The sequence below is a fragment of the Indicator indicator genome, chromosome 30, assembly GCF_027791375.1.
Source record: "Indicator indicator isolate 239-I01 chromosome 30, UM_Iind_1.1, whole genome shotgun sequence".
NCBI classification, from domain to species: domain Eukaryota; kingdom Metazoa; phylum Chordata; class Aves; order Piciformes; family Indicatoridae; genus Indicator; species Indicator indicator.
Genome location: NC_072039.1, coordinates 9,297,452 through 9,313,637, shown reverse-complemented (window position 1 = coordinate 9,313,637; position 16,186 = coordinate 9,297,452). Strand labels below are relative to the sequence as shown.

The following is a 16,186-nucleotide window of genomic DNA, read 5'->3' as shown; positions in this document are numbered from 1 at the left end:
AGGCTGGGAATCCTGGCTCAAAACCTTCCCTTCTATAAAGCAAGGCCGTGAAGGGTGTGTTTTGTTTTGTTTAACCATGCTTCACCTAGTCCAGCCTTCCTCCAGATCAAAACCAAACCCACATCCCTGGGCAGAACAGCATAAATTCTTGAAAGCACAACTTGCTGAAGGGTGTTTTTTTTTTCCCTTGGGACATATTTCAAGGACTCTACAGCTACAAAATTAATCTCTGGGACATTCAAACATGCTCAGAGCTCTAAGTGTGCTCAGCCTCTCCTCAGCAGCTCCAGAGCCACTGATGAGCCTGGGCTCAGTCTGCCAACACAAGGAGTACCTTGAACTCTTGGTTCCCCCAGCCACAGCAGCAGGTACATAGCACCAGAGTGAGTCAAGCCCATGCTGCAGAAAAGCTCTCTCCCTATCCCTAGAAAAGCTGTTTCAGGATGTTGTAAATGGGAACTCTCTCTGTTTATCTGTCAAATCAGGTGTGAGGAGGCAGTGACCTGAAGGGAGGAATGTTTATCTGGGAATCCAGATATCAACAGCTTTTAAAGACATCTTTTAGCTGTATTGCTTACAAAAAACTCAGTAACTGCACAAAACTCTGTGTGCAGCTGCTAAAGCTTTTGTCCTATGGATGCTACTCTCTGCTCAGATTAGACACAAGTTAGCTTCTTCTACCTCCACTTTTCTAAACATGAATCATTTATTTCTTACACTTGCTTAGTGGGGGAGAAAAAAATAAACAGACTCACACTCAGGCTTCTTTCATAGTATTTAGACTCAAGCCACTTGAACTCAACTGGTTTGAACCTCTCTGAAAAAAATCCTTATCAAACACTTTTTGCTGCTTCTGCTTCCTAGTTGCAGAAGAAACAAATCAATCTAAAGCACCAAAAGCCTTTCCCAGTGGGATCCAGATGCAAAAGGCAAGAAAGCAGCAAACACTTTCTCTTTCAATCCCTTGCTCCTGGGGTTTATTTTAACTTACCTAAATTACTTCAGGCTAAGGGAATGGGAAATCAACTTGAAAAACATAAACAGGGGGCAGGAGGGTGTGCATAACAGGAAGGAATAGAAAAGGATTACTGCAAACAAGGGCAAGGAGAGGTTTTGAATCTATCTCCCCATCATATCTCAACACAGAAGGAAACGCATCCTTACGGAATGCCGGACTGTCCCTTGCTTACTGCACCACACACGCTCTGACGGAGACCTTGGTGTTGAGCACCTACCAGCCAGCAGTGAACTCCACATGAGCATCAAAAAATCCAGTGATCTGGCCAGTGGCAGCCTTCCAGCCTTCGATACGAGCTCGGATGAGCCCTTCCCTCTTCTGGTTGCGCACCACCTTCACCAGGCCTGGGTACCGCTTGTTGACGTATTCCTCCAGCGGCGCCTTCAGTTCCTCTGCAGAAGGAAGTGCCAGAGAACCCACTGAAAAGCTGCAACACCTGCCACCTAAAATAAACCCACTGCACTGATGGATACAGGTCTGACTGACTGAAGCCATGCATCTCTCGCTCTACTCTGCCCTGGTGAGGCCACATCTGGGAATAGTGCCCAGTTCTGAGCCCCTCAGTCCAAGAAGGACCTCAGGGAATTGCTTGAAAGAGTCCAGTGCAGACTCACAAAAATGATTAAGCGAGTGGAACATCTTCCTTGTGAGGAGAGACTGAGGGAGCTGGAGCTCTTTAGTTTGGAGAGAAGGAAACTAAGGAGTGAGCTCATTAGTGTTTACAAATATGTAAAGGGTGAGTGCCAAGAGTGCCAGAGCCAGGCTCTGCTGGGTGATGTCCAGTGACAGCACAAGGGGCAATGGTGGAAGCTGAAGCATAGGAAGTTCCATGGAAACAGAAGGAATTTTTTTTTTTTTTTACTGTGAGGGTAACAGAACCCTGAAACAGGCTGCCCAGGGGGGCTGTAGAGTTTCCTTCTCTGGAGATATTCAAACCTGCCTGGATGTGTTCTTGTGTGATCTGCTCTAGGTGATCCTGCTCTTGGCAGGGAAGTTGGACTGGATCAGCTTTTGAGGTCCCTTCCAGCCCCTGACATTCTCTGATTCTGTGATCCCTACACACCACTGGGAGGGGTTATAATCATGTAGGGTTAATCAACTCTGATTTGCAAAAGAAAACCCAAAGGTGGACTAACCACAACCCTTACAAGAGAAATTCAAAGTTACCAGAAACACTGGCAATGACTAAGGAGCCCAGTGCCATCTTTAGAAGCAAAGGGCAGCAAGAGGCTAGCTAGATGGCAGGTATCACCCCACTGAAAGACAAGAACAAAAAGAAGTCACCCATGGATAGCAAACACTGCTGCTCTGAATTTCTGGTGGAGTTTTTAGCTGAACGAGATGCTAAAAATGCTGCAAACCCCATCTGAAGTCATTGGAAGTACATCAAAACTGTGTACATGAGCTTCACCATCCTTTTGACTCACCCTCACTACTACACTCTGGGCATTTGCTGGATGTTTTTCCAAGCTCTACCACTAGAAAAGTTGAAATCCCCCCTGCTTTTCTGATAGGATGAAAGAGATTTTGGCTGTGTTCAGAAGATCCTCATATCATGTGCCTTCTGTTCCTTGGAAACCGAAGATCATTTACTTCTGTTCTCGAAGCCCACCTATGGCTGAGAACAAACTTTTTGATACTTGCAAGTACTGAGTAGAAAAGACACAGAGGACTTTGGAAGGGGAAGCAAATGAAAGGTTACAACAAGGGCTAAGTACTTGTGTGTTTGGGAAACTGCTTGAACTCTGCCGTGTACCTTGGTCCTTAGGCTTCCTGGAGCATCAGTGAAATGCATGAAGACCTACTGATGAAAAGCACTCTAACAGCTAAGCAACAGCACTGTGAGCCTGCATGGACTCATCATCTTGAAGGCAGTTCCTAAGAATGTCTTTTACCCTTGTGAGGGTCCAGAAAAGCAGAAAATTAAGATATGGTCAATGACCCCAAATTATAGTCTACTACCCTTCAATACACAGGATAAAAAAAAAGGGGGGGGGGGGGGGAAACAAAGTCACCTTTAATATTATCCACATGGTAAAATACTTGAGGTGTACAAGCACATGTGGGTTCCTACATGAAAGAAACACAGCAATGGGGAGCAAAAGAGTCAACATCAAGTCCCATCTGCTGGCTTTAGCCCAAGAAATCATCAAAGGAAAAAGGATTCTCTGTTCCTTTCCCTTCTACGCCTTCTTCCAAGCACATAAAACATGCTTTCTTCAGACTGGCTTTCTGGGATGGTTCCCTTCACATATCAATTTCCCAAAAGCTTCATTTCTCTTTTATGCTGAAGTGGGAATAAAAAGAATAAAGCAAATGAGCCCCTTCCTCAACTCAAAGCATCTGCATCACATACATACATAACTCAGCAGCTTCCATTTCATGCTGAGCCACTCAGAAAGAAAAAAAAAAAATCCAAACTATTTTATGGAGATAACAACTCTCCCAAACGATTTTAAGGAGACAGAGACACAGATTTTTTTTGACAGATGAAGCCCTACAAGCTCAGCACCAGCATCTCACGTGTTTTTGTCAGGTCATTAATGCTGCAGACCATGGCAGCATGGGCTATACTGAACAATTAAAACTATTTTCAGATTGGAGTTTTCATCTCATTTGAAGGAAAACTAGAAAGATCATCCTGGGAATTGTCTGAGCAGCAGAAAGGAGAGTCGAGCTCGAGTGAAACAGGAAGAATTTTAATGTCATGTCTCAAAGGCAGTGAAGGGTGAAGCCTGGGAGATTCCTATGCCCACTGCACTGTGTAACAGGCAGCTTGTCAGAAACTCCCTGGGGAGCCACAGCCACCTCCTGCTCCTTTTTGAAGGGATGCTGGATGCCAACAGGTGAGGGAATCATCTTCTGAGAGCATGAAGGCCAGTTGAGCACACCCATGCACCTGTGAAACCACACAAGGTGACCATGGAGAGCCAGCCAAGATGATGTTTATGATTAGCATCATTCTAATCCCCCATTCTGGTCATCAGCAGAGGCCGGAGGTGCCCTCTTCTCTTGCCCTCCATGCATGCTACAAGCATCCCTAACAGGCTGCTACCCAGCTGAAGAAACACTCAGGAGGAACCAGACACAGGAAATGTGGTCCCAGACCCTCTTCTGTTAAGGGCTTCCTGTACAACCTTGCACAGATTTCCAGGCTTGGCTCCCTGCCCTCCATCCCCGTCTGGCTCAGCCCACCACACATGCCTTTGGGATCAGAATTCACTTTTCTTTTGTGCCAGTGCAAGCCTTAATGGAGAGGATGGCTGCACATCTGTGCTGGCCTTTGCCAGTGTCTCACCCTCCTGAGCTGGTTTACATCTCTGTATGAAGAGGGCATGGTGCACAGCAGCTGCTGAGTGCTATTTTGGTATGATGAGATACATACACTTGGCACTCAACTGAGCAGCCAGCCAGCAGGGACACTGATGGGGTGAGCTTTGGATTCCATTTTTCAGTGCATCCAGAAGTGCAGGTGTGGAAAATCCAGTACTAGGTAAGCAAAGAGAAATGCCAACTTCCAGGAATGCTCTGGAGAGCTCCCATCCAAGCATCAACCCAGCTTTGGCCCCAACTAAGCACTACAATGGAATCTAGAGATTCCTTTCTGTTCTGTACCCCATGGCACTCTTCCCTCCCACACACAGCATCCTTTGAGGAAGCCTACTGGACCACCCTTTGGAGCACATCCTCATCACTCCTAAGTCAAGGTTATTAAGCATGCAGTCACTATCCACACATGGAGGTGTCTGTGAATGTTGAGCCTTTGTCATTGCACAAGCAACTTGCAGGGAAGATCTGCAGAGAGAAACCCTACTGAAAATGCCAGCAGGTTCAATTTCAATCCTACCTTTTGCTCTCCATCTGTCTGTATTGATCTTTGCTGAAGGGCAAGTCCAAGGAACTAAAATCCAATAGACCTGTTGCTCTATTAAAAACCCCCATCTGCCAGCTGCAATGACTTATGTTGTCTATTGCAAAGTGTTTTGTCACCTACATGAGCTTTCTGGGAAACAGGCCTGCCAGAGAAATTGAACCACCTGATGCCACTGAAAGTAAACATGTCATGGACATATGCCCAGAAGCAACCCAAGAACATCCACTGCTCAGTGCTTCACGCCACAAATCCTGCCCAAATCTCCCCAAAGCCTGTTGAAGTCCCCAGAACTAAAGCTGTTGCTACACAAAGAAAGATCAGTGGCATCAGAGGAGCTCAAGGAACTACTAATGGAAGAAAATTTCTTATACAACAATGGCCAGGTGGTCCCAGGGAACGGACTGCACCTCCCCACCACCCCTAAAGAAAACATAGCTGTGTTTGCCAGGCTGGAACTGGGTGGGAAAAGTCCACAGAGCCTGAGGCTGTTATCAGAAACTTTGAAGTTTGGAGGGCACAGGAGTCAGGGCTGGGAGTGCTCCAGTGCCATGTGAGCCACCAGCCTTCCCCTGTCCCACACTCTTGCCTGCCTGAAACACACCAAAGACATCATGGGTGGGATTTCTGCAGCACAAACTCACAAAAGAAACCACAATAAATTAACACCAGAATGTTTGCAGCGAGACTAAGAGCCAGGTGAGTCTTTGAAGCTTTTTGCCTGCAAATATTGAAAAGGGGAGCAGGAGCATGGATCAGTCTCACATAGGGTTACAGGCAAAACTGGCCCCACCAGGTGCATTCCTGCAAGGCTTTGTTTCAGTGCAAGCCAAATGTCTCTCCAGTTTGTCCATGCCCACACAACCCACTCCTCCAGACTCTCACATAGGAAGACAGAGCCACACACCAGAGCTGCTCAGCAGCTATCAGACAGGAGGAAGATTCAGTCTCTCAGCCCACCTACAGTGTCACTTTCCAGGAGTTCATTCAACCTAAGCCTTTATGCAGGACCTCAGCACTTAGCTTTAATGTCCTGTGACATGCAAATGTCATGTTAGACACAGACCTTTTGCCAAATCTCCACTTCTTGATTTGACCCAGACCTGGGGCTTTATTTTAATAGAGCTTTAGGTGATTTCTATGATCATTACTGTGAAGAAATTCTTTACAGTGAGGGGGGTGAGATACTGCAACAAGTTGCTCAGAGAGGTTGTGGATGACCCCTCCCTAGAGCTGTTCAAGGCCAGGCAGCACTGAACAATCTGGTCTGGTGGAGGGTGTCCTGCCCATGGCAGCAGGGGTGGAACTTGTCCCTTCCAGTCATTAAGGTCCCTTCCAACTCAAAGCATTCTATGAATTGTCAGTGGGGTTGGACTAGATGATCTCCAAATGTCCCTTCCAACCTCTAGTATAAAATATCATGGGTTGGAAGAGGCCTTTAAGATCATCAAGTCCAGCTGTTAACCCAGCACTGCCAGGTCACCATCAATCCATATCATTCTGTGATTCTATGATTCTATGAACTGGAGACAAACCAAGCAGGTCTGCTGCTCTCCTCCATGCCCTGCTGCTCTCCTCCATGCCCTGGCAGGACCTGAAAGCCTTGGATTCGAACACCAGTGGGACAGCACCAGGTCAGCTACAATTAAGCAACTCATCTTTAGTTTGAGCAGTTGGAATAATTAGGCTCTTGGGTTGGCCCAGTGCCTAGGGAGACTGAGATATGATTCAGCTTCTTGCAGTTCTGTTAAAGCCATGCTTTAAACACAAACACACAGAACCCAGGCGAGCCAGCTCCCGGGGGAGCGTGCACGAACTGCTGCTGTTGCTGCCAAAATGAGCTGCAAAACAAGAAAGTAATCTATCAAGTCACAGCTAATACATTACAGCCAGGTAAATTACAACCCATAGCATGTTTGAGTGCAGCCAGCTCCTGTAAGCAGTCTTTTATCCAAAGGTTTTCTTTTCTACTGCGAGGTTTGCTTTTCAAACAGATATTATCCCAGATTAAAACCACCAAAAGACAGCCCCCAAAAAAATAAAAAAAAAGAAAAATAAAATAAAAAGAAGCAGGTGATGATTAAGCTACAGCCTCAGACAACGTGTGCAGCTGTGAGATAATGTAGCATCTCAGGGGCACATTGCTGCATCCCTCCAACAACCCAGGCAGCACGTTATCACTCTGAAACACAACCTGTGCACTGCCTTTGTAATTACACCCCTGCAACAAAAACAAACAAAAGCAGCCTCCAAAAAAAAAAGTACAATGTGCAGCTCTGGTTCATACCACAACTCCCTGGGCTTCCTCCTTCAAGGAGGGATTATTTTCCCCCCTTCTTTTCTCCATTACAGTGCAGTGGTATCTTTAATCTATTCACGGCTCAGACAGAAGGAATCAGAACGATTGTGTTTACTAACTTCTAATCTTTCAGTGCATACTGTTATGCTGTGCAGTGCTGTTGTACACACCACATTACAACAAAGCAGAGCACAAGATGTGCCTAATGAGCCTTCAGAAGCAGTTTGTTCCACTCTGAAAGCTACAAAACACCAGAAGGTTTAATGGTGCCTGTGTAACTCACTAGTGGTCTACCCAAGGGGCACATCGCAACCGGGGTGTGCAGGGTATGCAGCTCCTACTTCTGTCTCTGGGACTAATTTTAGAACCTGAAGGTGACTTGGAAATCCCAGGTGTCATTTCATACCTGCTTTGGGAACATGCTCTGCTCTTCAATTACCCACACAAGTTCTGTTTCCACCTCACATCTGGGTAAAATGCTCCCTGATGAAACCTACACAGAAACCTGCCCTGAGCTATGGACTTTCGTGAGCCTTTAAGCAGCTTTCCCAGAGGCTGCTTCTGGTAACCCACCAGGGCACAACACAGCTATTGGCTTTGACCCACTGCTCTCTGAAGGTCAACTTTCTTTCAGGTGTATGAACCTGAGCCCCCAGAGGCTTTGCTCAGGCCACTGTGACAAGCCACGCAGCCACAAAAGCTGTGCCTCGAACCCACATGGCTGCTCACAAAGAGGTTAAAGTCATTCCTCTTCTTGTTCAATCACAGACACCAAAGTTTCACCCACCCATCCCCATCCTCTGCTCAACACCAGCACTTGATCCTCCAGGATTCATCTCCAAATCTTTGAGCTCATGAGAAACCATTTTCCTGTAATTATTTTTCTGTAGCAGCCAAGTCTACATATTACAACGACTTTGTAATATCCAAAGCATCAGCACTATAACGTTGCTATTGCTGTTCACGATTATTTCCTAACATTAGTGGGAACTACATGACAGTGTTATTGCCATTAATAATTGTTTTCTGTCATTGAAGCTCCTTGATAATGCAGAGTGAATGCATGGGTCCCAGAGATGTGTTCTGGTTTGCATCATTTCTTTTACATGAGAAAACTGGATTATTACATGCTTGGGAGGAGCTCTCCATAAACATCTGCCAAGTTACCTCATTATCTTCCTTTTAAATCCCTCCTTAAGAATCTCATTTGTCATGATGCCTACAAAGACTCAAACAGCATAATACTGACATTACTAACTAACTCCACCAGCTATTGGCATCACCTCGCTCCCTGCACCCACTCTCCCTGTATAATTCCATCACAAGGTTTCTGAGGACAAAGCCATCTTGGTGTTCAGGTGTGCTACAAGCCTGGCCCATCACTAAAGACCCTGGATGTTCATGTCCTGAAGCAATCTGCACATCATCTTGGTGAGATGCAGAGTGCATATTGCCTGGGTGTGCAAGGAGACTGGAATTTTCCCACCTCTAGGACATGATGTATGATTTTTTCCCTCGGTTTAAGGTTAGCTCCTGGCTATAGGCTTCGAGAAGAGTGGCTGAAAAGCTTCCCAGTAGAGAAAGACCTGGTGGTGTTTAACAGCCAGCTAGGCATGACCCAGCATATGCCAAGGTGGGCAAGAAAACCAACAGCATCCTGGCCTGGACCAGCAATACTGTGACAAGCAGGACCAAGGAAGTAATTGTCCCCCTGTACTCAGCAATGGTGAGGCCACACCTTAAGTAGTGGGTTCAGTTTTGGGCCCCTCGCTTCAAGAAGGACATTGAGATATTGGAGCAGGTCCAGAGAAGGGCAATGATGATGATGAAGGGCCTGAAGAACAGGGGTGGTGAGGAGATGTTGAGGGAACTGAAGTTGTTTAGCATGGAGAAAAGGAGGCTGTAGAGACACTTCCTCTACAACTACCTGAAAAAGAGGTTGGAGAGAGGTGGCTCTTGGTCTCTTTTCACAAGTCACAATGGATAGGACAAGAGGAAATGGCCCCAAGGTGCATCAGGGAAGGTTTAGGGTAGAGATTAGATGAAACTTCTTCACTGAAAGGGTTCTCAAACACTGGAAGAGGCTGCCAGGACAGTGGTTGTATCCCCATCCCTGGAGGTATTGAGAAGAGGCAGAGATGTGGTACTGGGGGTCAACATCATTCCGTGATCAGCCTCCCTGGCTAGGTGGGTGCCACAAGGCACTCCCAACACAGCCTAGGCAGCTCGATCAGCCTGCAAAAACAGCACAAAGAGCTGGAAGTGTTTGGCCATGCTATAAGCTTAGGCCACCTGTCTCACTGTCCTGCCAACACACTGTCCTGTCAATACATCCAGCCCCACCCCAGACCCCACCAGCACTGCTCTAGTGCTGGCATACCATCAGGAGGACGGTGCCTTGCAATCTCGGCAGGGGATAAAGAGATTTCCTTCTGCATCCTTGCTGCCAGCTGCAGTCTCAGCTTGCTGGGGGTGTGTGGTGACACTCTTCAAAAGGATTTGTCTCATTGTCCTGTGCCTCTCCAGAGCACTTGACTCAATATTAGCCCCAGTGCTGCACACTGAACGACGGGTGGAGGTTGTTTAGAGACATATTTCTTTGCGCACAGCAAAGGGGAGAGAAGCTCAATAATTATTCCCAATGGCTTCTCTTGCAAAGAGTGTTCATCTCTTCACCCCATTGATATGGTAAAATTGGGAGAAGCAGGATCACATTGAGGTATTTTGAGCCTTCCAACTACTGGGCAACGTTAAATACTGCAGTACTACATCACCTGCACTTTCTCTTGACTAGCCACACAGTTCCAGCTTTGAAATCCCACAGCTTCACTGGTGCACATCATCCACTAAAGCTGCTGTGATTTCCATCAGCTGAGAAGCTGCCCTCTATGTTTTTTTTTTTACTGGTAATTATAATTCATCAGCTTTCTATGGTGCTCATTACTGTGGTATTTGAGAGCCTATTTTTACAGGCTTGAGTAGCTCGCTGTACACCATCTCATCTCACTGCAGACAGATGAGCAACCTCTCAAGCTCCCTCTGGAAATGAGCTCTCCACGTCCTGCACTCGCCCTGTTCTTTCTCTTCTGATCACAGCACATGTCCTTTATTTTTTAACACAATATTAAAAACATGCAGTGCAAATAAGGAAGGCAGGAATTAAAGCCACTTAACTATTTGCTGTTCTTCTTGAAGATTTTTAACTACCTTAATTTCATTATCCAACTGTATATTCGGGAAAACTGCTTCACTGCAAGAGGGGTCAGGCATTGGAACAGGCTGCCCAGGGAGGTGGTGGAGTCACCATCCCTGGAGGTGGTCAAGAAATGTGTGGGCATGGCTCTTGGGGATATGGTTGTGTGGGGATATAGCTGTGGTGGTCTTAGGTTGATGGTTGGATTGAATGATTGAGAGGTCTTTTCTAAATGAAACAATTCCATGATTCTACATTGGGGAAAAAAAATAATCTTGGAAGAATCCAAGCCTGAAAATGCTTCCGGATGAAACCACTTCCTGTAGCTATGTGGAATCAAAAGGCAGAAGGGAAAGTCTTGCAACAGTGACTGGGAGCAGGCTGAACCAAACAACAAGTGTGTAATGGGAGAAACCTAACATACCCCTTCAGGAGTTGTTGTGGCCTGACTTGAGCAGCTTGGGCGTGTTTGTTTCCTCTTCTTCCCTCTTTACTTATCTTTCTCATATCAAAAATATAATATTAGAGGAAGGAGGGCCTCTGCAGGGTCCCAGCCATTTATAAAGCCTGAGACATTATTTTACAGATGGGGAAACTGAGGCACACAGAGAGAACGCCTCTCACCTGACACCACTGCATAAGGCCAAAGTAGACTCAGCTCAGTAGGCTGCAGGCTTTTGTCTCTCATCTCCATGGTAAATATTTAAAGCTGCATCTCTGCATTAACCAAAGTGTTGTTAGAAACAAGGATGCACCTGAAAGCAGACCTTCTGAATGCTACCATGAAGAGAAAGGTAAGATGCCCTTCTGGTTGCCTTTAGCTTTCAGCTACACTTTCAATCAATGATTATCTCAGATTTTAACTTGGGTTTGATCCTTTTTTTTTTTTTTTTTTTTTTTTTTTTGCTACAGAAGCAGGAGAAAGCTGGTGTGTGCTACCTCACACTATGGTCCTCCCAGCAGCATCACTGCTCCCAAAGTAGCACAACTCCTCCAGGAGACTCAAAGAAATCTCCTTCTCTGGAGACTTTCAAGCCCCATCTGGATGCATCCCTGTGCAACCTGTGCTAGATTCTATGGTCCTGCTCTGGGAGGGGTGTTGGACTCGATGACCTTTGGAGGTCCCTTCCAACCCCCAACATCCTGTGATCCTGTGAAATTAAACACCCTCCTGGTGCTTTGGAGATCTGAGATCCCAGCCTTACTAACCTTCATCACTGTTGTCATCCACAAGGATAATCTCCTTCAGGAGGTGAGCTGGGGTGTGATTAACAGCGCTGTGCACCGACCGCAGGATAACGGAAAGCGCTTCGTTCACAAAGATGAAGATGATGGAGATCTGGGGTAGGTCCTTGCTGTATTTCAACTCTTTGCATCTGCAGCACAAAAGGCAGAGAGAGAGAGATGGGGTTAGCAGAGCACACTGCAGAGCTGGAGTCAGGCACAGAAGGAATACACAGTGCGAGCCCAGGGCTGACACCTCACAGCTTCACAGGTCCGTGTGTTACAGCTGCCTGCACCTGGTGCCCACGGTGCTGTCTAGAAGAGATACTGATAGAGTGTCCTCTGAGCTCAGAGACCACTGAGGACAAGCTGCAAGCACACAGTTCACTGAACTGAGGTTGTGGTGGGGTGGGTTGTGTGTCTGTGTCCCTACGTCTGTGGGTATGACATGAAAAGTGGCTTCCAGAAGAGAAAATGGCTTTGCCACTGGAAGTGAAACTCCTCATTCCTGTTGTGGCTTAAGATCAACAGGTGCTCAGAAACGAGCCTTGCTCTGAAATGGCTCTTGTGAATTTTCTTCCTGTTTGCTTTGGAACCAAAGGGAGGTGAAACAACCCTTGGTTAAATAGTCTTGATAAAGGTTTAAGCACTCTTTGCATATACTGCTGAGCACATTCCTGTCTCTGAAGTAGCCAGAAGCACAGTCATGAACTGGTGTCTGTACTTCACATCCAGGACACATTAAAAACAAAAAGTTGTGACTATCTCTATGGGCTTCAGAGGTAATTGCTTATTTCAGGCTGGTTTTGTGGCTGGGTATCTGCTTAGACACATTTCTGTGCATCGGAGTGGAAGTGGAAGGAGTCCTCAGGTCACCTACCATCCAGCTCCACCCCTAACAAGCAATAAGTTCACCTTACATTGACACAACAGACCTCCAGACCAAGGGCACCCATGGAGCAGAACTATGCGAGCTCTATGTGGAAGAGATCTTCCAGGTAACACACAGCTCTCCAAGGAGCACACCTCACTCCCAGTGAGATACAGATGGTGTTTTAATCACAGAATCACTATGGTTGGAAAAGATCTCTAAAACAATTATCTAAGTCTACCAAGGCAACTACTACACCATATTGTGAGCACCATATCTAGAAGGCTTTTAAATACATCCAGGGATAGGGATTCAACCACATGCCTGGGCAGCCTGGTCCAGTCTTTAAGAACCCTTGCAGTACAGAATTTTTTCCTGATGTCCAACCTAAACCTCCCCTGATGCATCAGTTCCTCATGTCCCATCACTTGTTACAGGGGAGAAGAGACCAACACCCACCTCTCTACAACCTCTTTTCAGGTAATTGAAGAGTGCCAGAAGATCTCCCCTCAGCCTCCTTTTCTCCAGACTAAACAACTCCAGTTCCCTCAGGCACTCCTCTCAAGACTTAGAAGCCTAATCTTACAATCATGGAGTTACTTCAGTTAGAAAAGACTTCCAAGATCGTCAAGTCCAACCATCAACCTAAGACCACCATGGCACCATAGTGCCAGGTCCCCATATTTCTTGAACACCTCCATGGATGGTGACTCCACCACCTCCCTGGGCAGCCTGTTCCAATGCCTGACCACTCCTTCAGGAAAGTTTAAGTTTAGGTCCAACCTAAACCTCTCCTGGTGCAACTCGAGGCCACTTGATACTAAGGAAAAGAGACTGACCCTCACCTCATCACAACCTCCTCTCAGGGAGTTTGTAGAGAGCAAAAAGGTCTCCCCTCAGCTTCCTTTTCTCCAAGAGAAGGACTGTCTGTGCAGAACCAAATAGACAATTTTTAACTGCTTCAAACAATTTAAGCAAACCCTCCAGCCTTCCCTACAACAAACATGTGAGGGAGGAATAAGAAAACGAGGCTCCCCCACTCCTCTCTGCATTCATGACAGATTAGACATGCAACATTAGCAGTGTTCACAGAACACAATCAGCCATTACCAAGGAAATCCTTCCCAGATAAGCAAAGAAAGACCAAACAACATCCCAGTCCCTTCAAGCTCATTGACTGCCCAACAATGACTCGGTATTTAATTGTACTGGGTGTTTCTTAGGCAACAGCAGGCATTCTTCTGACTCCAAAATGAGACTTGGGAGACAAAGGTTTTCACAGAAATACAGTTCTTTATGAATCTTCTTTAGCATGCTGGATAAAAACAAGCTTCTACTTCGCCAGTTAACTATTGCTTATCCTGAAACAAGCCAAGCTCTCTACAAAAGGGAACATACCAATTGCTGAAAAAAATAAAACTCACCCCAAGGAAAGATGTCTCTTTAGAATGAATGAGCAGTCGTGATGGGGCAAAGTGACAACTCACCCTGAAATCCTGCCAGGAAAGTCAAACTAGACTGACTCCAAGATTAAAAACCTGGTTTTGATATGTGTCAATACCTGTTAGGCTGAGGAGAAGGTGGTCACAGGAGCAAGACTATTTCCTTTTAATCATTGCACACCTCTGGGCAGCTTTTCCCCAGGGGCACGCTTCAAGGGGATAAAGAGCTCAGAGCTCAGTTTGTGATCAAAGAGGTTCGGAGGCAAATCCAAACCGAGCCCTCCGAGGTTCAGCTCCTGCTCATTCGCATTCGCCCTGCACCGCTCTTATCATGGTTCTCCTTCCCCGATTGCTGAGGACAGGCAAACAAAGATACAGGGAGAAGAGATAAGTCCAGGGAAGGAGGGAGCATGTCAAATACCCACATTGTTCATATGCACAAAGCTGCAATTCTCCAAAGGCAGGTGGGGGGAAGCAAAGGCTTTGCGTAAACCCCGTGCTCTCCAGTGGCTTTGCCTTCAACCACAGGAAGGGAGGACAGCAAGTTAAAACCAAATTAACATCAAGCTCATCAGTCTTCCTCACATGGGCTCTCTTCAAGTTGCTGGTGCAAAAAGCAGCTGGGTTGAGTGATGTTCTCTGCCCACAGCCACGTGCTATCAGACTTCAGCCCTCCAGGCTCCACCACAGTGGTTTACTATTGACAAGATGACACGTCAACAAATGTTTGTGCATGTGTGCAGGAAGCCACCTGGGGCTTCAGGGCCCTCCTGGGGCTAAGGAGGGGAAAATGAGAAAAAATTGCTCAAGTTCAAACCCAATTAGAAGGTCCAGTGAAGAACTAGTTAGAAACAACAGGAAGAATGAGTATGTGAGATGAAAAGTGGTGAGGTGTTGGTTGCCTGGTGGTTTGGTTTTGTTTTTTTTCTTCTAAGCATTTTAAATAGAAAAGGGACTGATCTGGATTCTGTGGTTCAGCCTTATCCTTCAGACACTTACGTGCAGAGGAACAGGGGGTTTGACTGGTTTACTCCTGGAAACATTTCAGACAGCACTTTGGGGAGGGTTTACTGTCTGGCAGTGGGTCAGTGGGGCAAGGACCTTGCAGCAGGCAGGCAAGGCTGCCCATCACTCCCTTGCAGAGCCCCATCCTTCACCTCCACCCTCCCACACCTCGAAGCACACCATCTTTCCAACCCCCTAAGAGGCTGCATTTTCTGTGCAGGGTAGGAAGACACCTGATGTGAAATTTCTGCTGCCTTCAAGCACAACCCTATAATTGTAGCAGTAGTGTTCTTCTCATAGGCTGCATGTTATGGTGTTTCCAGGTGAAGACAAGACGAGAAGACTCTTATTGTGAAAGGCAAAAGCATTTATTGCCTAAGCAACTAAGCAAAGCACTAAGCACAAGCAAAAGCATAAGCAAAGTCAAAAGGTTAAGCCTAAGCCTACTACTCTGTTACATAGTCAACTTATATACTTCTCTAATACAGAGCAGCCACATCCCACTTGGCTATCCTTTCACTGACATGGGTCCAAGCAAAGCATTCAATAGGTTAATACTGACAAACAAGCTTCTCAACATACCCAGTCAAGTTCTGCCTAGTCTTTCTCTTCTGTTACAAGGTGTTTACACTCTTTCCAACTCAAAGACAAAACATAGCTTTCTCAAAATTTGCTCAAAGGTTTGCTATCTTCCTACACAACCCAGAGCACAGAAAAGCCAGCACCAAGCCAGAGCACAGCAGGAGCGATGACAAGGAGCTTGGGAAGGAGTTCCAAGCACTGTGTTTTAGTGTGGTGGGATGAAATGCCCCTCCCACATTAACAATACCAGACTAGCTCACTAGAAATTAAAGGCATAGCCTTTAAAGCACCACACACTGTATGGGCTATTAAACCACTCTTAAGACACATCTTCCCTCTCTGTCCACAGCTATCATCCTCAGAGGAGAAAGCTTTAGCAACTTATCAGACAGTACTTTAAAAATTCAGACCCCAGTACCTTAAAAATTCAGATCCCAGGCCAAAATACTTCTTTAGGATTCACAACTCAGCAATTATCCAAAAGGGGATGCACTGGGCCAGCACTGGATTCTAGCAGAGCTGTAGTTCTAAACCAGATTGTGGGCTGGTCTCCTTGGGGATTAGCAATTAATGAGACAAATGTAATAGTTGAGAAGGTTCTCAGGGGAGGCTTTGATGAAGGCAAAGCAGCACACAAGAGGCAAAAGACCCTAAGAATAAACCTGAGATTTTTGCCAAGCT

General features: G+C 46.2%; 1 protein-coding gene across 1 annotated transcript in view; it reads right to left on the bottom strand.

The window, feature by feature from the left end:
- The window catches only part of GALNT17 (polypeptide N-acetylgalactosaminyltransferase 17), a 267,793-nt gene that overhangs the window by 166,229 nt on the left and 85,378 nt on the right, over positions 1–16,186 (bottom strand). The window contains exons 3-4 of the mRNA XM_054394274.1: positions 11,591–11,757; positions 1,236–1,410 (exon numbers count right to left, since the gene is read on the bottom strand). Coding sequence (XP_054250249.1) covers positions 1,236–1,410; positions 11,591–11,757 — 342 coding nt within the window. The remainder of the gene's footprint in view (positions 1–1,235; positions 1,411–11,590; positions 11,758–16,186) is intronic.